Raw genomic sequence first — 23,763 nt, 5'->3', positions numbered from 1 at the left:
TGGAATTGAGCAACAATTACGCCTTGACACTTGCAGTTAAACCCCAAATAATTTCTACCCTGGATAAAGTGAACTAAAACAGTTTTGTATGTTGTGATCCTTTCATAGACACAAAAAAGTGGAAAAAATCTCGAGGATATTGCATTCAGAAAATTATTCATCGATATTTAATACAGGCATATGGAATGTTCTCAAAGTATAGTTGATTAGAATGCTCTGTGTAGCTTGATCCTCCAGAACGGTGCAAAAAAAAAAAAAAAAAAATCGCCAAAATCAAGAGACGTGAATTATTTTCTAAAGAAATAAAACAATGAGACACTTGGTCATTTGTGACTTTCTTGTGTCATTTCCTGCCAGAAGATCTTCAACACGTGCAAATTCATTTCAAATGTTTCTAGGGTCAAAATCATTTGGGGTATGACAGCATGTGTAACGGCGCCGAGCTCAGCTTCCAACGGCATGTGATGCTGTAGCCCGGGAGTCTAGTAGGATTTCACACAACAATAAGTGCACAAATAACAGATAAACTGACTTTTGTGGCACAATTCTACCCCCCTGGCATGTATGCCGTTTACGGTGACGCAGAGGCATTCACACAAAATAGTCCAGTTCGCGGGTATTGTGCTTCGGTTTTTTTTTTTTTTTTGTATGATTTCCTACTAGATTCTCGTCGTCATTCTCAGAAACTGGTAGAAAAAAAGTCAACAGAAATGTGATACATTTCAAGTGCTGATACTCGATACGTTGGATTACATGTCCGAAGTGACAATGCGGTTGTGGCATGCAGAGGCACTGAGTTGAAGTCATTTGTAGGCCAAAGTTCTGTCGCATGCTTACATCTCACTCAAAACGTCTGCAATATAAAATGATAGTATTGAGGCATTCACTTTTTTCCAAAGAATTGCATCATCAAATGCAGCGAGGCAATCCGTCTGATAACTGCATAATACGAAGTTCGGAGCGTTCCATGCAGCATATAGAAGCACTTGGTCTTAATTGAATAATTCCCATGAAATAATACTATTTGATTTTTCACATGGTCTCATTTCATTGAAAAGTAGGCATCTCCGCATTTTTTTCAGTTTATTTTTATTCAGAAAGTGTTTTGGGTTTTTTCTACTAATGGATACTGTACATAGTTTTCATCAGGTAGAGACAATATATTGGCCACTTGGGTTACGTCGCAATTAAGAATGATTCTCAAGGCTCAATCATTTGTCAGACGACACAGATGAAGTTATTAGGCAAAGCTCGATGCACAAGCCCCCCCGTCTTTAGAGAAAGTTTTGAGGGACCCTCCCCTTCCGATTTTTCCCCCTTTGCAATACGACAAAGTGATTTGATCAGGTCAGATCTCATTTACAGTACTGTACAAAAGCCACCACTAACGATTGTTGTTCAAATGATCTCACAGTCATTTTCACTTAGCAAACTGGTACGGTTAGCAGCATTAAAAAAAAAAAAAAAATTTTAATAAATAATACAAAAATGATATCCAAGGATTTTATAGAGTGACGGTGCATTGGTTGATGTTGGTGAGACTCTGAATAAAGGCACAGAAGTCACCTCTATGGCTTGAACCAGGAAGTAGCCTGGTGTCCAAGCGATGGAGAAAAACCAACATAACGCCTTGTAATTTTTTTTTTCTTTTTCAAACTTTTGCGAACATTTCAGCCTTTACGGTGGTCTACCGAGCGACAATAGTTAAGTATGGTCAAGACAGAGTAGCGAGAGCGATAGTTTTGTACAGCACTGTACGCCACATGAGCCATTCAAGCATACATACTGACCACAAGTTTGAGTACGGTTCCACTGTCATGTCAAGGTTGCCAGTGTACTTAATGGCTTTTACGACGCATAGGCAAACATTTTAAAATTGTAAACATTCCGAGGGTTTGGTATTGGAAGGTATAGGCTGTGTTGTCATAGAAAACGTGGCTGTTTGGCAACAAGCAAGGAGAGGAAGGTTGCAGTGACATCTGTAATTTGAGGAGTTGAGACCTGAGGTATGAATACTGATCTTGTCATCCGAAATGAAATGATGAGACCGTAGGCCCCTAAGAACATAACTGTGCAGTGCAACTGAGAACATTCTGTGCTCCTGCACTTTTGTTATAAACGTGTGAATGTTTGTGTCAATACAAAAGGAAATTAGTGGCCCCGTGACGCTAGAATAAGGCATCGATTTCTTCTATTAGCAACCAAGGAAAAACAAAGGAAACGGCAACGTTCAACAATATAATGAAGAACGCTCTCAAGTGGAAGTGATGGTCAAATAAATCAGGATCTGAGCGCACGGAGTTGTTTACCCAGGGACATTTTCAACTAAAGCCAGAAAAAAAAAAAAAAAATCGGTGTATAAAACCACGATTTTGAAGAGTAAAATGGAAATTTGTGTTTCAAACTGTTGGATTGTTGCATTATCAAGGCTGAAAAATCGTTCATCTAATAATGTCACATTCTAAACAACAATGGCAGATCACGTGAATAATTCTGCGAGTACATGTACCGCTCAAAATAACGAGCTTGATAACACAGCTGCAGTGGCGTGTGAGATGCGCTTGAAGAAGAGATTGAAAAGACGAGCAGTGCACGGTACTGTCCTGGCACGCTAATAATAGCGGCGTGTGATAGGGATTGTTTTGCTGTCGAAATGTTTGAAAGAAAGATTTAAAAAAAAAAAAAAAAAAAAGTCAATAGATCATTGTCGTGCAACCATACCCTAAAAATCACAGGGGGGGTTATTGGACGATACTCAGAGCCTGACTCGCTCTCATTGGAAATGCCGAAAGCGTGTGACTATTTGGGCACCGATATTTGGAGGTTAGACTAAACTTAATGAGACGTCTGGGATAACGACAGACCAAAAGTGTGGAGAAGACATTCAGAGAGGTCCATCTACTGTTCTCCCATCTCAGCAAAATCGGAGCTGGAGGAAGGCGACGAAGACTGAAGGTGATTCAAAGAAGGAAGTGGGACGGGTGCGGATCCCTGCTGCACACCGCTCGGAGATGGCTCAGGAAGCGTGAGGGTTTCGGGAGCTGACTTTTTGCGGGGCCGGTCCTTGGAGACAGAGAGGGAATCTGGCGCATCGGTGCAAAGGGGGGTGGAGGGTGCGCTGGCGGGGCCGGTGAGGGAACAGGAAGACAGGGGGGTCTCGCTGATGGAGATCGACGGGGGGAACATCCCGATCTTCTGGTTGGTGGCCTCCTGGATTGTCCGTTCAAATTCTCTCACCTCATCCATTGTCATGTCTGGGTTGAGGAGAGATTAAGTGACAACAATGAGGCGTTTGGTGAAAACTAAATTAGAAGAAGCCGAGCGAAAGTGGCTTTGAACAAACCCACGGTAATATTTTGTTTCTTTTCGTGTGAGCTAATTAAATCGCGTAGCCTCTTTCCAGCTCTGCATACGTACTCAAGCAGAAAATAAAACTTTCCTTTGTTACAATTGGAGCCCCCGTAAAGGTCATCACACATCAAGGGTTCAAAATGAGAAAAAGTAAGAACGATGGAGTGAAAAAATAAATAAATAAATAAATAATGGAAAAAGTCACATACACTTGCTTTGTCATGGATTTCTATGTCATCCAGTGAAGATGGATTTGTTGTGGAATGCTCTGCCTGTTCCTGGCAAACCTTAATGTTGGTTTTCTCATGCATATTTCTCTCGTAATTCCGGACGTCTTCCAAAGTCATATCTGGAAGAAGGAGGGAGGGAGCAAAACTGGTAACTCCTCTCAAAAGGCACTCCGGCTCGGGGAGAGGGAGGAAAAAAGATGAACGTTGCAAAAATAGGTTGAGCAGAAAGCTGAACGAGAAGACTAGTGCGAAGAAGGACAAGCGTCTTAAGTCGAAGAGCCACACGGAAGAATTTCAAGATGCAGACAAGGCACAAAAAAAAAAAAAACAGGTCCAGGATGAAAGCTGAGATGGGTTTGGTGATTCTTCAGCCAAAAGAAATCCATGTTAAGATTAATCAAGATGGGGAAAAAGGTTTTAGGTCGGTGGGTAATACACAAGCACGGCAGACTTTAGTGTTAAAAGTCTTTCAAAAAGCATCGATACAATCAGGGGAGTTGTAGGACGGGTAGTTGTGTGGTTAATATGGCGGGGTAAAGGTATGGTTAAATGACATGCACGATATCAGGAACACTTCTGAAATATTCACAGTAGAGATAAAAAAGCTCTAGCCTCAAATATACCCAAAGAACAAGAAAGTACAGAACTCTTCAATATGTTTAGAAAGACAAAGAATAAATATTCATGACAGACAAATGGGTCATTCTCAAGCCCCTGTTTGATTAATAATTAAATCCCATTTAAATTCAGTTACTTTTCCCCAGATGAATGAGCAAGTACACACTAATTGTGAATTCACCCGCTTCTCAAACTGGAATGAGAAAGTCCAGAAAATGTCCAAAGGGATGCATTCTACTGATTTGGGGAGAACTCATAATCAGCGTGTGAGCACATTTAGTCACTCAGTAAATTCTTTTAAATATGTATTATACCAAGATGAACTTTTGTCTATATTGTGGACATGAAATCTATAAGAATGATCCTAAGTCGTAGAAATAACTACATTGTGTAGCCGGAAAGAAACTATTGACCCACCAATCCATTCATCCACCCAAGCAAAGGCCTGCCGGTGTCCGAGCAGCAACACATCCCGAATCACCTGCGACACAGAAACAGTTCATTTTTGATGAGTAATCTTCTCATCAATCTTAGTTTATGTACTTCAAAGTTAAAAAGTAAAGTCATCGAAAAGTAATAGTCATAGAAATATTTGTTTTATAAATTATCACCACCAATGAAGTCTTTTATTCTCAGGATTATTACGATTTGACAAAACTTTGTTTCTGACCTTATGCACAAACTGCTCGACACGCGTCTGCAGACCCCAGACCTCAAACTTGACCGTGACCAGCTTGTATGAGCACATGATGGGATGTTGCGTGTCCCTCCATCCCTCCTGAAGCATGCCCCGCGACGTCTTCTCTGATTTGAAGTATCGCAAGTCCTGCATTGGTGCATTAGGAACACACATATTTAATGTATAGTTGATTACAACGGTGCAAAAGATTGTTTGCGAAAAAAAAAATGTCCGCTCAAAGTGAAGAGATTAATCATCTAGAAATTGGTGAATTTTGTACATTTGTGACGAACAAAAATGTCTTCCAGTCTTTTACCACTTGGTGCAATTTGCAGTCAGACGATGCTGGTAACGCTCAACAGACACGAGACGACGGCAGACGCCCACCTCACCTCTGACTCCTTATAGTAGCGGTCAGGGATGTCGTCGTAAGCGATGTCGACGAAACACACCTCCCTTTCCTGGTCCTTCAACTCAGAGTCAAATATCTAATAAAAGAAACACTTCACTTTACATCGAGAAAGGACCAAGGCTTGATTGTGTGATCGTTTTTGTAACACCTGACAAAGCCAGCAGGGGGCAGTATGTCCATGTGTAAATTCCTCACAATGGTATAAAGCGCTTCAATGAGTGCGTTATACACTGAGGAGCCCAAACAATAAAAACACTAAAAGAATAAGCGTAAAGTCAAGTACAATAATCCTGCAAAACATTTATATTCATTCATGAGTCTTTGCTCTTCACCAGTATGTGTGATCAGCATATCACCTCCCTCCCAATAGCCACCAAATAAATCTCACGGCCGTCTACAGCCCGCTATAAAGTAGTGGCTGGGTGGTGTGTAAAAGTGGGAAGACTCAACGTGTGTAGGTGTGTGTGTGTAAACTCCCTCACTTAGTCTCCTCTTTGTCAACGTAGCAAATTGAAATTGTAATTTCCTAGGTTTCTTGTCAGTCATGGGGCCAAACCTCAATCTCACATGATGCCTTGCAATATGTCAGAATAATCTCAAGACATGTCAAGGGGGTAATTCCACCCTGTTTTTATCATTATGTAATTCCACCACAAAAAAAGAACCAGAAATGGCAAGCAGGAAAAGTGTTCAAATTCCCAAAGAACCAACTGAAGTTCATAGAACTGAATTTTTTGGTACTTTGTAGTTCCTGGAACTTCAACGCTCCATTCAGAAACTCAGCACTAAATTGCAATTGTGTGGTATGAATTTTAAATTGCGCATACCTATTGGACGTACCGGGACTAATGCACCAATAAACCAAAATAATCCTTGCTACCGCAGCATTGAGACAAATAAAATCCCTGCTGTCATGTCGCCACTGAAAATCTAACATCCCTGCATAATAGACGATTTCAATTTTTTTCCTCAATCCTCAAAATCAACGGGAGGATCAACGGTGTCACTGCTGAGAATTGCGGCCCCCTTCCACCACCATTTAAATTGCACATCCCTGGCGAAGGATTATAAAGACAAAAGATGGCGAGCAATTTCTTAGGCAGACTCAACTCTCTTGCAAAGTGATCTTCAATAATACAAATGGCTTCTGTCGTGCCAAATTTTCTAATATATACAATCTCATTGTTGTGTACTTTAAATTCAGAGTGCACTTACGTTATCATTGATGCCTTTGTTGTCCTCATATTTTGTCTCTATGTGAATGGAGAACTTAGGAAGGAATGAGCACTGGAAAAAAAAATGCAACACTTTATTTAAGTGCGTCTAAGTCATATTAATTTATTTGCTCTATAATTCACATTGACGTTTTACATTTGAACTCCAGTTTATGAATTGTAACAAAAAAGTGACTTGTAAACTAAATGCTACTTTAAAACTCGCTTTTTACCGGTGAGAAGAGATGCCGTTTAAGTCACTCTAACCGTCAGCACTTGACAAAGTCAATTCAGCCTTAATGTGTCAACACTGACACATGTGTGGCAAATTCCTCCCACACTAAAATAAATATCAGTCATTCTGTCACTGTCTTATTTTTCATCCCATAAACGTGTCTGACTCACGATGTTGACATTTGTCATCTACATAACACATAATATTCAGTTTTGAACATCCAGAAGCAAAGCAAATATTATACTGAGAATCATCAATACTTCTATAAATTAACCGCAGGTCAGAATGCTCCCCTTTTTTTTTTTTAAGGTGAGATGACCCCTTTTTTTTCTTTTTAAATTCCCAGCATGGAATCACTTCAAAGTAACGTTAAAGTAAAATTAATAACTTGTGTTGAAGTTATTTTCAAGCACAGAAAATAGTCCCACTACTACTATTGAAGGTTTTGTTGAGAGAAAAAAAAAATGTGATTTGAATTAAATGCAGCCAATGCATTTACTTTTAATTCTTTCTACGGACAAGTTGACACAAATATCTCGCTTAACAAGCTCTCTCACACTCTCGGTTTTACCTACAAGCGCGAGTAAAATGCAATTTGTAACATGTCCAAAAAAAATGGCAGGAAATATACTTACTGTATATTCTACAGGGCGGAGGACACACATCAGGTCATGTCCAGAAAAGCACAACAACAACAAAAAAGAAAATGAAATTAAACACTCACAGCTTCCCCAATACCTTCAAATCGTATCACATTTAATTGATAACATAAACGAATGAACAGCCTGTTGAATACATTGTCATGTTGGCAACATGTTCATGTTTTCACTGTGCCGTCCAACTGAGGCCAAGTGAGGAACAAGTGTGACTTATGGCATGATCGCTGAGTCACCATCAATCTAGTCGTTAAATGTCAGCACGGCGTGCAGGCGCACTGGGTGTTCCACAGCGTTTCCTCTGAAGGGGCATCAAATATCCTTGTGTGCAGGTACTTGGCAGTGTGTAGCTTTATAGGAGCACTGGGGGATGCGCCGTATAAGCCGTGTGTCTCAATAAATTAACTATTCAAGTCAACACGGAGGTTTGGTTTTTATTGGTGGGGGTTTGTCCATTTCCTAGTCCTGCGTTTTCGGAAGACAGCATGGTGTGGAGTTTATTTATTTTTCCCATATGTGTGCGGGCTTTCTCAAGGTGGCCCTGCTTCCGCCCACGTTTCAAAAACATACATGTTAGACTAGGTGTGAATGTGAGTATGCATGGTTGTTTCTCGATAAGCGCAGTTGACTGGCAACCAGTCCCTGGTGTACCCCGTCTCTCGTCCAAGGCTAACTCACTGCTGCTCGGAGCTTCATCAATATTCGATAACTTGGAAAACAAAGTGAGGATTCTGGCAGTGGTGGTTCATGAAAATTGCTCGATTAAATCGACAACTTTTTCAATAATGGATTAATCGTTTCGAGACATGATTTCGCTTTAAATGGTCCAAATCCTGTGATTGCAGCCATTCAAAAGTAAATTGTCTTTGATTTCTGTGGTTCTTCATGAGAGCAGTTGAGTATTATTATTGCGATTATTAATGGTGGGATGGGCTCCAGCATGCCCACGACCCTCGTGAGGAGAAGCGGCTTGAATAATGGATGGGTTATCTGTATTTAATCAAAATAAATTTGCAAACATCTGCTTTTATTTTGGAGTACAATGATCATCATCATCCCCCATTATTTTCTGACATGTTACGGATCTAAATTAAAAACGGAATCATAGTTAATTTATAGAAAAAAATAGTCAATTTAAAGTAGTTAATAAATCATCCCTACTTGCTGTCAGTAGGAATAATTGATGATTAACCTGAAACCGATACGTGGAGCTTCGCATGAATCAATAGCCAGGAAGTGGCTCTCAGTTTCAAAAATGTTGGTCCCTCTCATGTGAAATTACTTGATTTGTTATTTGGTTCAGTGTAATCATTAAACAAAACAAAATAAACAACAGTCATTAGTTAATAAAGACAGTAAAAATTAGAGTAGATGCTGATGGTTGTAACATCATGCTAACCTGTGACGGTGTACGGGTAATAGTTCCACGCCTTCTCGGTCACGTAGAAGATTTTCGGAACCACTGCTCGAGCCCAGCTGGGAAGTTTACTGCAAACACAGAAAACGATGCGGTGATGCTTCAGTCAAATTCTTCTCCAAAACAAAAACAATAAGCAAAACGGTTATTAAATTACGAAGTGTAAAATAATATATATTTTTAAATGGTTAGAAAAATCATTTGGAACATTTAAACCCAGAGACGCACGTTCACACCGACAGATCATTTTGGGTAATCACGCCACAAGTTTTTTGACTGTGGGAAGAACATGTCTGGAAATAACAATTTATTTAATGAGCTATTTTGTATCTAGTAAATACTGTACACCATATGTGGACACACGTACATCAAAAGGCCTATTTCTCTCAAACAAAAAAACACACACACAAAAAAAAAATACACTGCGGAGGTTAAGGTAAAAAAACAGATTATAACAGAGATTGCTATTGTGGGAGGAGCAATGAAAGTTGTTTCGCAATCATCGAAATTGTTTTGAGAAAATGTGAAAATTCTATAAAAATAAACATTTTCATCTTGGAAGAAATGCCCCTTCAGGAAATTTACCATTCTCCAATAAGCCATGAAATGCTGAGGCTTAACTGCTCCATAAGGGTCAGAGCCCCTCCAGCTCGCTCAGGGTCGTTTTTCTCTGCAGAGGCATACAGGTGAAACAAGGCGACCTTGGCAAAATATTGGCTTGGAAGCACTTACTTTGAGTCAAACGTATCCAAAATGTGGCTAAATCATTGCTTTTGCAACATATAAAAGGCCTCTGCGTCTTTAGCCAGCAAGCTTGACTACATAATTGCATGTCTGTTTATTAGTAGGAATTTAAGTTACCTTTTTTGAAAAATACATTTTGCAACACTGACTGCGCTTTAATAAATTAGTAATTAGTGATAGCATGGCACATCGGCAGGAATGCTACAACTTGCCAAGAAAGGCTTGGAAGCTGTTCATCAGCATTGTTGCCGAGTCGTACAAACTACTGGAAGTAATTTCCATTGACGATGATATTAAATGGCAGTATATGAATAGAAACAACTTCTTGAGCTTTTACTTTGCTCCTGCAGGGTTGCACGGTGCCGACTCAGCATTAATGGTCCCCTTGAATGGTGAATGCTGACACAGGTGATTGGGCTCCAATCAGTCGCCTGCAACGTCTCTCTCAACCTCTTTTCTCTCCTCTCGCCTGCCGTTGTTGGCTCCTTTTCTGTCATACTCTACTTTGCTGGTTTAATCCATGTTAAACTTCAGGGATGAAACTGTATCACAGAACGGCTCAATGTATTTTAGTTTATCGTCTTTGTTTGCAGGATTGTGCAAAAAAAATTATAAATAGCAGGAGTACACTTTGTACAGGAGTGGGCATCCCTAATGTACAACTTAATTATATAAAAATTGTATTGACAAAATTTACAGTGTGCGTGTGAACCTGGGGAACATCCCTTTTTTTCTCTCGCCATACCACGATAAAGTGTAATTGCACACCCACTCCAGTAGTTGGCAGTGGCGCTCTCCTTGCCCATTGTGCACAGCGAGGATTAACTCTTCGCTGTTTGTTTTGCAACGAAAATGCTATCATTTATAGTTGCGGCGGAGAGGCTGGGGGGCGCAAATTGTTTTCTTCTTGCAAAGGGGGGCATAACAGAAAATAATTGAGAAGCACTGCCGAAGGTGCTTACTTATTCAACTGTAGAATAGACCGGGCGTTTCTTCGTTCCAAGGCTTTTTTTTTTTTGGGGTGGTATATTAAAAATAAAAAAAAATAAAAAACTGCCAGCCTCCTGGACCACTGTCAGAAAAGAAACCAGATTAACTTTAATATTGCACAAAGAACTCAAGCAGTCGTTGCTCGTGCGAACACCACTGCCTATGAAGTGAGACAGAGGGGTTACTATACTGAGGGAAACGCAGGCGTTAATTAAAAGCGTAGATTTGAGTGGGTGACACTAGTCAAGAGAAATGTATGCAACATGAAAAACCAATTGAGGATCAAGTGCTTCTGATAAAGAGTAAACAAAAAACAGGTTACGGCCAACGCCGATCGGATTTCAGTCAATCGTAAGCGGTGTAAGAGACTGACCTGTTGAGGTAGACCCGTTTTTCTGTGAACTGTCCCTGCCCGTGCATGGGGTCCTCAAAAGGTTCGTTCTGGACCACTTCCACACCTTCCCCTCGGTCGCTCTGCTCATGGCTGTGTTTGCTAATCATGTAAAGCTGTCCGATGCGGTACTGGAAGATGGAGAAAGAAAAGAAAATATAACCTGGAAACAAGTGTCAATAAGAAAAATTGTGACGAGAACAGGCGCTATAGAATATTCGTTTTCTTTCACATGCTCCAAAGCAGCAAGGGGCCGGAGGGGCCTGCCGATGGAAATTGAAACCCACAGCACACACATTGTTGCTCTCTTTCTCTTTGACCTTTACCTGTCACGAAGCTGCGCTGTGAAATGCTGTCAGAGGGGAAAGACCACGCAGTCTTCGGAAATACATTTAAATATGTGCCAAGTCAGCACCTGCCTCTGTTGCAGATCACTCAAGCAATTTATTCGGTTTCTGGCAAAGATCAATACAAAAAAAAAAAAATGCCTCCAGGTCCAGGAGGTCATCAGATGATGGTGAAAAAGAATGCAGAAGCAAGCAAAAACTGCAGCTTACCAGAGCATTCAGACAAGTATATCAAAGAAACTCCCAAATGTATTAAACAATCATTTTAAGACAGAGGCTGGCCATTTTTTTTTTTTAATTTACAAGCAAAATTTGCTGAGAATCAATGCAAGAACTGAAAAGACAAAATGAAGTGAGTTGCAGTGAACTCTTCTGTATCGGGTCACCTTCACGTGACATTTAGGAGCGGCTGCCGTTGTTCAAGTCATAACACACACACACACTCAGTTCGCCGTGTGGCTGATCTCAAAACCTGTTTGAATATTTCTCAAACCAGACACGCGCTGAGCTAAAGGTCAAACCTGTGCGGTGGAATGGAGTAGCATGTGAAATACAAGATTAGAAAATGGATCGATCAGCAGCTACAGATTGGGAATTTTCCGAACTAATGACACCCGCGGGGTGTGAAAGGCTTACAACCCAGCACTGTGACTAAATGTATTAACTCAAATTTTGCACACAGAGTCGACAGTTTGTGGTATTGCACTATTAATAGGGAATTGCTGAAGTTTATATTAGTCAAAAATGTCAAGGGTACAAAATACCACTACCAACATTAGTAACGCTCAATAAAATCATTCCTAAAAAAAAAACTAAAAAAAATCTCGCTAGCATCTTGAAAACTGCCAAGTTCAGCTTCACGAGGTAAAATGTTGAAAACACTGCAACTTTATGCGCAGTTAGAACATTTACATCTTTTCGCACATGTCCTCATATCCTATTTTGAGAATCACTGGCCTAGAGGCTGTGAGCAGTATACGCATCACCAGAGCTGGAAATGCAGAAATGTTTTTTTTAAATTACATGTGTGTGTGTGCGTGCAAATGTCTTCACAAACTTGGCCTTTTTTTTGTTTTTGTTTTTTTAAATTTGACTCATTAAAACAAACACACAAGGTTTGAAACTTTGCTAGGAAGCGAGCAAATTCAATTTCCTTCTCGGGTTGACGTTATCCATTAATCTATCCAGTTGTTTGACATCCACTTATGCGACCAAGCAATTATTTCAAAGGGCCTTAAATGAATTTATCTAACACTAGATTCTGCAATGATAAAAAAACATTTAAAGAACAAGCTCTTTTTTTTTTCCTACTCGCTCCTTCTCCTGAAAGCAATCTGTCACATCTGCTCCGTTAATAAAGTGTCATCACTTTCACCAAGCCCCAAACGCAATGAAGAAGGCGTTTCTAAAAGCAGCTGTGGCAAGAGTGACCCCGCCAACCTCAGAGCAACTGTGAATAATGGAGTTGAGCTTTACTCTCTCGTCTTCACGCCACATAAGAAATGAGGGATTGAAGGACGCTGATGCAGAGGACGAACGAAGGGTGAGGACAGAGAGCAGAGTTGGCGAAACAAAAATAGCATGACATCAGCCTCATTTAATCAAGACATCAGCAGTACCTGGCGTCATCACCCAAAAATCACAAGGATGCGTACGTTTATTTTTTATTATGAAAGATTATAACAACAGCAGCTTGCATAAACGGTCTGAACAGCGCTTTTGTTTACAGCCACTCACAAGTAAAACGAGCAATCGCTTGCGAAAATAATGCAATAATGAAGTACTACTGGCTTGTCCTTATCAGGGATCTTCACAAGACAATCATGCCGCAGTCAAACAACAAAGAGGCCAATGCTTTCCTCGGCCTGATTTGATTTGATGTGATTTGACAAACCACTCTGATTTGTTATTGTCCTAAAAATCAATGAAGTGGGTTGTCATCATTACACCACAGCAACAAATACACCAAAAACACACCAGAGCTCCAGCCGGCTTGGTGGTATTGAGCAGTATTCTTGTCTAACAATACTGAAATGCCAAACTAATTTAATAGAACTATGCGCAGAGTGGGCTACACATAAAACTGTAACATGATTATTCCACTAGTCCAGTGTTACTTTTTTTTTTTTACCCGATAAAAGAGCATACGTCAGTCTTGTGTAAAATATGCAACGTCATGCAGAGATAACTCAATGCCCTTAATATTATCCAACCTATTTCACTAGGTCCCGGAAGCTATTGTAATTGGCTGTGCTGATTACCTTGCGCTGATCCAGTCGCACGCAACAATGGAAATATGCTTCCAGAAAAATTCAGTCTACGTTGGATCTAACCGCTGACATGAAAGAAGAGCTTCTCGTTTGGCTATGACAAAAACAGACACGTAAATAGGCGTAAATAGAAAGGAATTGAACTTTACAGGGCGCAATATTGTAACATTGGAAAGGTGCTGACAGAAATTGTGCTCATTAGGCTAATAGGACTACATTTCCCATGATTCTTAGAAACGGAAGCAGGAAGTAGTCCCAGTTGCCCTATGCTGAAAATAGAGTTCTTGCTAGCCATTAGATGTGGATGAGAATGCAACCATAATAAGAAGGAATCGGAATTAAAGAAGATGAATTGAAAAGTTGACGTTTAGCCATATGAAAGGCAAAATTAAAGGATTTTGAATGCGCTTCACTGTTCGACAAAAACGGTAATTGTCGTTTCTTGGGAACGTGAATTTAGGATTTTCGTAAGGAGCAAATTATGATTAAATTAAAAGAAATAAAAATTTTAAATTTTAAAATATTTTTTTTTATTTTACTTTATGCAGCAAATTACACATTCCAACATTTTGAATAACAATAAATTGAGTTTTCCATGATAACGTCATTTATTGAGCTGAACCCATAAAATGACTACAAGTATAGCGCAATGTGAGGAACCAGCACTGAAGTACCAACCAGGCTGTCATTTAAAAAAAAAAAATCTAACTGAAAAATACTGATTAAATTATCATAATTAATAGATACATTGTGCTTGGCTTGCTCAGTCAGTACATGCGAAATGAATTTCTTGTTCAGGGAGATCTACAATCATGTTTTCCTCTCAAACTGATGAGCATCTTTATCAAGAGGGGAGTCAGTTTCAATCGAAACAGTTCATGATTCAGTACATTTTTCAATCTGCTTCTTTTCCATCTCATTTCATTTCGGGCTCTTTTTCTATGTAATAGCACTGAGCTTTCACAGAAATCTCAGGTGCTTTGAACCCATTAACAAAAAATGCGGTTTTACATCTTAGAAGGGTTTAAAAGTGTCAATGGGCTTGAGAGGTTGCCCGTAGTGTTGGCAGAAAAACACACAAATATAATTTGATGTGTTAAGCTCTATCAATCAATATGTGGTGGTTCTGTCCCTCTTATGCAACACACTCCATTATATCGAAAGCCATCGAGAGAGTTGTTAAATCAGTTTTAAGTCCAACATGTCCATTGTGATTTCTTGGCAGTCAGCTAATGGCTTCACTTCTGTCTTTCCGGAACAACTCTTTTTTTTTTTTTTTTTTTTTTAAATGATAGCGAGATGGCCGGCAAATTAAGTCTTCAGGTCGCACCACCACATTTCTGTTCAGGATGAGAAAGTCAATTTAAAATTGTGTTTTAGTTTTAGGACTAAGTTTCCTCATGTTCTTGGCCAAGATGCTTGATACAATTAAGGCCAAGGGTTCAATTTACTGTAGCGTGTTTTTTTTTTTTTTTTTGTCAAATACATCTTACTGAAGAAATAAATATTATGTGATATTGACCAATTTAATCATGGCTTGAAGGAATTTTTATTGGCACAAAACGGAGTGAACTCGTGCAACCAACAGAGATGTTTTTGATGACAAGTTTGTCGTCTAGAGAGGGAAAAGTTCACGATCACGGGAAATTGAGATACAGCCTCCGCTATGGCATAAAATGTCCGGGCAGCATTATCCTGTTCAATGCAAGCAGGCGTTCATATCACTCAGCAAGAGATTCCATTAAAAATAAATAAATAAGCATAAAATAACAATTAAGTAACATTTGAAAATTAATTTATTCTTTAGCATGCTGACCAAAGAATGCCAGAGACCTTCCATTAATACAACTGGAAAGTGATTTCAATTGTGAAAAAAAAAAAAAACACACTAATGTGTACACTGGCAGCACAGCTCCCTGCTTGAATGTCATAGAGCGGCAGTAAGCAGACGAAGGGCTTTGCTAATTATGAAACTGTGCAAGCAATAGGGACACATTGTTGACCTCCGGGAGCATAGTCTCTGCCAATCTGAGGGGCCATTTTGCCCATGGTCACTAAATGTGAAAAACTCTTGGACTGTAACTCCACAGTGGGTACCTTTCTTGTGATTTTAATTGCATCATTTCTGCATGGGAGATGTAAAATTGCAAAAGCAATGACAGTAACAGCATAAAAATAACACTGGGTTCATTGTTGGAGTAAATGAGCTCAGTGCTTTCTTTGGTTTTCGTGTGTGGGCGGCTTGTAACCCGCAGTGATGGTCGCATGATTAAAAACTTGCACCAGTGTGAGCCCACGGTTACATGCACGGTTTGCACATGCAACAAAAATAATATAAAGAAGGTAAAACGCAACCTTTTACTAACCAACACACAACAAACAACTTATATAAAGATAATAAACTGAAACAAATTTACACCAACGGTAATGCATGGGATGAGGTCACCTACGCGCCATTGTCTGGGGAAATGACATCACATTTTCTGAACATTGACCTCTCACGTGTAAATATCGATGAAGGAAGTCGAGAAATTCACAGTCAAGCTGGCAAAAAGTCCCTTATGTTGAGGTTGTTGGAGTTGCAGCATGGGACATTCGAAGCTTACAAAGTGACAACAGCTTGTTCGAAGCAGAGCTGGGAGTAATGCAGGAGGTCCTTGAGTGAGTTATAAATGTTAGGGTACACAGTAAGTCACAATTACAGTTGCAAAAAAAAAAAAAAAAATCATGGTTAGTGAAATCTTTTTTTTAGTATAAAATAAATAGTAAAAAAGGCTGTTTTTATTTTTTTAAATTAAAATTACATCCCTAAACATTACGGAAAAAAGGCAACAAGTATTTGTTGTCATTTTTATGTTAACTATTAAATCAAGTCACCTGTAAAGTAACTTAGCGTCTTATTCAAGGTAACAGTGGAATACTGTGTAGAGGTGTAAAAAGGGAGACACTGTGTTTCAGAGGCCTGAATATGGTTATCTATGCCAATAAAAGGAAAAAAATGGAACAGAACAGAAAAAAAAAAAAATCAAGACTTTAATAATGAGAATCACGCTCAATTGGCTTGTTCAGGCAGAGGTGATGCATTAGAGGCTCTTGTGGGAATTTGAATAATGCAAACCTTCAGTAGCACTTTCCTAAAATAAAACTGAAAAGTGGAAATTTGCATAAAACATCTCTGTTAACAGCACGCAATGAAAGACTTGGTAAGTAAGAAAATCAAACTTTCCAAAAATGATTGCGATATATCTTAAAATTATGTTTATCATATGCACGTCAACGATACAATTTGTCAGTGCAGTATACTTTCATTTAAACAGATTTACATGTAAGTTTCCCATTATCGTCATTACTGGTCTTTGCTGACTGGCTGGTAAAAGTCTTATGGTTTACTGCTTTACGGTAGAAGTTTGCCATATGGACAAAAAAGATCTGATCCCAATGCAGATCATTTTATTTGCACAATAATGACGTATATACCAAAATAGTTCAGCGATAGTTTAAAACGGGGAAAAATCCCTAGCGCAGGTATTCACCATTAAACCATCATACTTGGTGAAGTCTTTTTGCAAAGTGTTACTATTTTGTAATTACATTTCCGTATGTTGAAAGTGAAACGTTCTACATTTTTTTTTTTCAGTCACACAGATGTTTACATTTATTGTGAATGTTTTTCTTTCAATGTAGTGATTAACGCATAACTGCTATATTGGGGTATTGTTATTGTTAGCAAAATATCACAACATAATCCACAGGGTGCAGCGAATTAGAATTGCGGAAATTCCCACACCTAAAAAAAAAAAAAAAAACGCAGTTTGAATTTTTTTTTTTTTTTATGTCGATGGATATCCCACCGAAACATAAATAAATGAATAAAAAATAAATAATTGCTCTCACTCCAACTCCAATAAAAAAAGTTGGCTTGTGTAACACCGCTTTGCATTCTTTCCCACAATCATTAATCACACACTTAAATAATCCCATAGGCCTGTTGGCATTGTGACGGACCGCCATCCCTTTGCACTTTCATTACCTGCCACGGCACACACACACACACACACACACACACACACACACACACTTTTGTGCACATTTAATCAACTGGGCAAGTGTACCATGCGTTTGGCTGCTCTCTCTAGATAAGATTATTCTTGAGCTGTAAGCCTACGAGTCAATAGGGGCACCGGGAGTGTAATTAGTAGCAGCATACATGACAGGAGGATGGAGCAGAAAGAAAGGGTAAAACAAACACCGCAGCAAAGATTGCGCCCGAGTCCAAGGAAGTGATAAACGCTATTAAAAAAATATATATTGGTGCAAGCCATCTGAGCATGATAACATCAAGCAATCTGTGACATCTGCTGCATGCGCACTTGCGATGCCTCCACCTCTTGCTGCAGATAAACTACGATTGATCAATAGCTGGCAACAGCCGAGACCCAGCATGTTAAAAGCCAGTTAACTTCTCATCTTGACCTGAAGGTCGTAGCAGCACGTTGCGATATCCAGAACGAGAACACACCTGCTGCAGCCGGCATGTGGCAAGAGAATAGTGTGACATAACGTCATTGGCTGCGAGTGTTTCCGATGCGTGCATGTTGGCGTGTGTACATTTGCGTTTCCTGACGTGCCCTTTTAGATCTCCTCTGTCATTTTTTCAGTTCCAGCAACGACGTTAACTGTGCTCATTAAGGATTCACAGCATGTGCGTTCAGAACAATTAATTCATGACCACGTTGAAGAGAAAAGATGGATGTGAAACCTTTCTTCCGGAGAAACGTGAACAGGATTTATAACTCACAGCAAACCCCCATCTTATAGTATGTAGGGTTCGAGTAAATATGATTGCCTTTCCAGTTGAGAAATGATCTCAAAGTCAAAACTAATCAATAAATTCAGTATGTTTTACATACGAGGCTTGTCGAGAACAAATGAGCGCAAAGACATAAGTGAAGGCAGGAATCTGTCTTAAATGTGAATCAATCAGTCAAGTCTTCTTGTAAATGTTTTAAGTGGAAAAGCTCAACAACTCTCCATAGAAATGATGACATTTTAATTGGTGTTTTAACAAAGGGGCTAAATAAAAAAAAATAATTAAAAAAAGCAGGAAGTTGGCCCCGGTGCGGGCTGCTGTCATAATTATATACGGGGAAGTGAAAGTTAAGGGGGGAATTGGACTTTATGACACTTCCAAATAAGGAATTCATGAAGGTGCTTCATTTTTTGATATCAGTAAAAGCCAAAGTAAGAACAGAGAACTAAAAAATGTATAGCGATAGAAGGTCCCAGGTAGAACAAAGAGACGGCACGCAGGAGCGGAAGGATGAAAGAACACCGGATAAATGACAGACGTGATGGGGCAGAAAATGAATCAGACAGCAGGGAAGCATGAAGAGAACAGAGACTAAAATAAAGAGAAGAAGGTTATATTGAGGTGGTGGAGTTCTGACAAACTCGCCAAAGTTGTATAAAAACGCAGACTACGAGAAATGACGTCATTGTACGTGCCCACTTACGGGTTCTAACGTACACCGCAGTTTTAAAACGTCACTTATGTACCCAAAAGATAAAAATAATACAATTTAGAGCAGTAATTGCCACACCATGATAATGTGTATTTCACCCCCCCCCCAACCCCCCCCCCCCCTCCCCTCCGGGTGGGAGCCTGCCCCACTATTTGAGAAGCAATGCTTTACAACAAGGAAAAGTGCAGAGGAGTCAGTAGATGCAATTGTATTAATCGTATCTTGAGGTCAAGAAAGCTTGGAGAAGTATTTTGGTAATAGTGTGAGAGCTTGAGGGGAAGAAAAGGGCACTAATTTTGAGACACGAGAATGCAACAAATATTTATGTTGGCTCACATATTTATTCTGTCTTTAGCTTCCCATCACCAGCCCCTCAAATGTATCCTTCTTCTTTTGCCTTCTCCCATTTTCCTTTCCGTCCTCTTGTCATTACTCGGGCTGCTCTTGAACGTTCAACTAGTCTCTTTCATATAGTTCTGCCTTGCCACTGTCACTGTGACCACAAGAGTATCAAATATCCTCAGAGGAATAAAAACGGCCACTTGGTTGCTGTTACAATGATAGCAAAAATGAATGAAAATAAATTCACGGGTAAACTGTGAAACGCGTAATTCTCCAACGTGTTTTTCCACAGACGATGAAAGGGGAGCAGACAAACAATTATGCATTATGTTTTGCGCTGTATAAAAAATGAGGACATGGCATCCTGTCTTGCTACACAAGACATTGCACATTGCAGTTTGTGCCATCAAGTTCTGACATTGGTGCACTCCAAAATGCCTTTTCACTGATGCCCATTTTGTGCTTGTACATTTTGTGTCTGGATACTGTTGATGATCCATCTGGCACATTGTGTTCAACAGCTTTTGGAGACATAATCCGTTTCTCTATTAAATATGATGCGCCAGTGGGGTGATAAGCATTTGGGGAATGCTTCTTCAAGCGATTTCTTTTTATTTTTTATGAGTGACCTCATTTGCTGTGTTAAACAGTGGCTAATCATGTGGGTAAGTGACTAGGGAGGGACTTGGTGAGTAAACGTATCTCAAATGAAAAGGTCAGGCTGAGTGAATGCAGCTTTGATGGGGAATGCCCACTGGGAGTGTGCATTCGTGCGTGCGTAGGTGTGTGTGTGTGTGTGTGTGTTTGCGCCCCCATGTATGTGCTGCCTCCTCTTTCACCCTTTAGTCACTTTTGGGTCTTTATGAGTGAAAACACACTGGCTGCTTTCATGCCGCAATGGGTGCGCGCTTATTTCCGTCAGTGTGCTGACGCGCTTCTGCAAGTCGTAGCTGCTTATCTTGATTGTCATAATAAGCTGTCCTTGCAGTCTGACAGATGTGTACACCAAAACCAAATATGAGCGACTTCACAGTTGATTGATCATCTGTATTGACTTCAATTGGGCTTTGAACTATTTTTAGATCGCTTGATGCAAACTGGAGTTAGAAAACGGGCATCGCAAGACAAGAAAGGGTGGAAAATGCGGCAGCTCTCCGCTGACATCATTCTTCCTTCAATCTCACCCAGCGCTGACATCAACACCTTTTGTTGTGCACGTTACTGATGTAATGTTCTCCGGAATGGCACTTCACACTGTTTTTGTCCACAGGGCCAGGGTTACTTTCTCGGAACAATAGAGTATATGAGAAGCTGCCACGTTAACGATATTTCGGCTGGCACCATAGGATGCTGGAAAACATTTTCAGGTCGATGAATTTCAGTGTTGAACATCCATCCAATTTCTGTACCGCTTATCCTCACTAGGGCTGTGGGTGCGCTCACTCTTGAATTTCGGCTATTTTTAGCTGTGATTGGGTGACAGCATAACAACAAGGTGCAAAAACCGCCTTTTTTCCACATCTGTCGAGATGTGAAGCTCCGGGTACCTTTATTATGGAACGTGCACAATATTTAAACATCAAACTAGAAGTGCTGGTTACACAAATAAGAAAGGCATTTCCTTGACAAGTACATTGGAGGACATGACTTCAATGATTTCCAGCAAAAATTTTAAATGTGGACTCATCAGACCACAGCACTTCTTCACGCATTGCATCAGTTCATTTTTGATGAGCTCATAACAAGAGAAGCAAGCGGCAATTCGAGATATTATTGATATGAAAATTCTTTTTTTTGGTTGCAAAAGTTTCGCTTTGAGACAACGTTTATAGTTACAGGTTTGGTTTATTTCAATTCAACTACTAAATCAATCATGCAGCATAATTGATCTTTCATTTTTCCAGGAGACGAGGCTTGAGAAACTAGATGCATGTTGAACGGGCAGCACCAAACCCGCTGTTTTAGTTCATCGTCCTCATTATCGGCGGTTTCTGCAGTCGGATTTAGTGTTGGATTTGTATGAGTAGGACTACAAGTACAATTGTACAGTATAGGCACTGATTCTGCTATTGGTGAATTCACACCAATTCTTTTTTTTTTGTTTTTTTTTTTTGCTTTTTACCCCCAACCATTGGAAGGATCTATTTTGAATTATTTTGTACTCGTCAAAGTCCAAAATAGCTGTGCGTGTGTCAGCCCACACATAGCTCTGTGACTTTCACAGCCTCCACAAAATCTGTTACGACAACTGCTTGCTTCCAGTTTTTTTTTTTTTTTTTTGCCGCATATTAGGAGTTCATGGTTTAAAACTTGAACGGATTCAGATCTTAATTTGCCCCTAGGATCGACAATACATAATTATCTTTCATTGTTGCTTTATTCTGAATGAGTAAAAAAATAAAATAAAAATCTGATGAATATGTAGGCTTTTAATGAGACTTTATTTTTTTTTTTTTTTATAAAACGACTAAATGTTTGATCTCAAAGAGCAGATCAATGAGGAAATATTCACCCCTGTTTCCGCTGATAACCGACATCTGCAAACACAATTCCTCTATTTATTCTAACGTGTGATGTTGCTCACCGTTATTCTTGGGAGCGCTTGTTGATCTGACAGCAGCCATCTGTGCAATTTCTGCTTTTATGACTTTGCCCCAAATTTTCCCTGATCTGTAAAGCTGAGGAGTTTAAAGATAAGACAAACCAATGCACACTTCTTTAGTCCTTTACTTACAAATCGGGCACAAACACAATCAGTCACAGCCACAAGAAATAGCGGCGCTACCAAGGCAACCAAAAATAACAAGAGTTAATTATAGTTAATGCTGTAGAGTTCAAGACAAAACTCAGTCACATGGACGAACGTTCAAGCATCCACTTTTTGTGCCGCTTCTCCTCGCTTAGGCTCGTGGGTGTGCTGGAGTCGACCCCAGCTGACTTTGGACGAAAGGCAGGGTACACCCGGAACATTTCACACTCAAGTTCACACCTAGGAACAAGTTACTCTTCAATTAACCTACCAAGCATGTTTTTGGAATGTGTGAGGAAAACTGAGTAACAAGAGAAAGCCCACACAGGCACAGGCAGAAAACACAAACACCACAAAGGAAGGTATCGGGATTGGAACGCACAACCTCAGGACTGTGAGGCGGATATGCTAACCTCTCGGCCACCGTAACAACATAGATGCGCATACGTTTTTGTGTGTGTGTGTGTGTGAGCTGTCAATTAATTCAGCTGGCTCAAAAAAAAAAACATACTCAGTATGAAGGCTTGCCCAGTTTAAAATTTTATAAGGGAATGCCAAATAAAATTAAAGAGAGATGACTCAAAGATTAGGTAAGGAATTAAATGGTTTGTAAATCCGAAGACTGTAACGCATAATACAAAGACACTAATTTATTTATTTATTTTATTTATTTTTTCCAAGAAAATGATCCCGCATGCAAATGCCTGGCAACATGAAAATGAAAATGTGAGCAAGTAGCCTTTTTTTCCCCTCAGTGTGGGCGCACTCGCTTCCAGAGTGAAAGACAAAAATGGTCCAACTAAAGTGTTCCCTCTAGAATACCTTCACTTTCTGTCCAACACATCCGAGTATACAAGTGAATCAGCAGCGGGAAAATAAAGGGAAGGACAGAAAACCGCAGCTGAAGCATACAAACGCGTTTATTTGGCTTTTGACCAAATCAGGATGCCATGCAAATTGGCTCCTGTTTTCCTTTCACTCATTACAGAGATTCCTGATAAAAAAAAAAAGATAAAAAAGATAAAAGATGTCCTTTATTAGTCCCACAATGGGGAAATTTGAAGTGTTACAGCAAGTAGATAATAGAAGAGATTTCTGGGAAACCCTGAAATGAATTTGAAATGTGAATGGCGATGAGGCTAGCTAAAAGGTAAAAAAGGTGGACAAGTATCACACAATATGCTGCTCGTCCACATATGCACACCACAGTCCAAGTGACTGGGTTGCAGTATGTCAATTATGTTCACTAACAAGATAATACAGAAAAAAATTCAACGGTTCTTGGCGCTAACTCGGATTCACCATGAGTTGAACATAGCAATGTGTTATCCTTTACTCAGTGATGTTTGGGATAAGCATAAGGCTGTGTTTACACTGCTTTAGGAATAGAAGGGGGAAAAAATGATATATGCATGTTTTCATTGCATGTGTGGCCCCTGGTATCGTTAACACTACATCAATAGCTGCACAATAAAACACATGTACATTGTGGAACTCCAGACTCCTTTATGTCTGTTCACTTGTTAGATGTGTTTATTAGGGCATGAATGGTTTTTGACGTTGATGGTATAGTTGGCAGACAAATAAAAATACGGA

General features: G+C 39.7%; 1 protein-coding gene across 1 annotated transcript in view; it reads right to left on the bottom strand.

Annotated features, from left to right (window-relative positions):
- Positions 1-2,341: 2,341 nt before the first annotated feature.
- The window catches only part of LOC148332443 (cytoplasmic phosphatidylinositol transfer protein 1-like), a 38,148-nt gene continuing 16,726 nt past the window's right edge, over positions 2,342-23,763 (bottom strand). The window contains exons 2-9 of the mRNA XM_088302929.1: positions 10,920-11,068; positions 8,795-8,883; positions 7,375-7,382; positions 6,506-6,577; positions 5,271-5,366; positions 4,870-5,025; positions 4,617-4,680; positions 2,342-3,254 (exon numbers count right to left, since the gene is read on the bottom strand). Coding sequence (XP_088159055.1) covers positions 2,899-3,254; positions 4,617-4,680; positions 4,870-5,025; positions 5,271-5,366; positions 6,506-6,577; positions 7,375-7,382; positions 8,795-8,883; positions 10,920-11,068 — 990 coding nt within the window. The 3' untranslated portion in view covers positions 2,342-2,898. The remainder of the gene's footprint in view (positions 3,255-4,616; positions 4,681-4,869; positions 5,026-5,270; positions 5,367-6,505; positions 6,578-7,374; positions 7,383-8,794; positions 8,884-10,919; positions 11,069-23,763) is intronic.

Source organism: Idiotropiscis lumnitzeri, chromosome 8 (assembly GCF_059441095.1).
Source record: "Idiotropiscis lumnitzeri isolate Australia: NSW breed Sydney's pygmy pipehorse chromosome 8, RoL_Ilum_1.0, whole genome shotgun sequence".
NCBI lineage: Eukaryota > Metazoa > Chordata > Actinopteri > Syngnathiformes > Syngnathidae > Idiotropiscis > Idiotropiscis lumnitzeri.
This window is presented reverse-complemented; position numbering and strand designations above follow the sequence as displayed.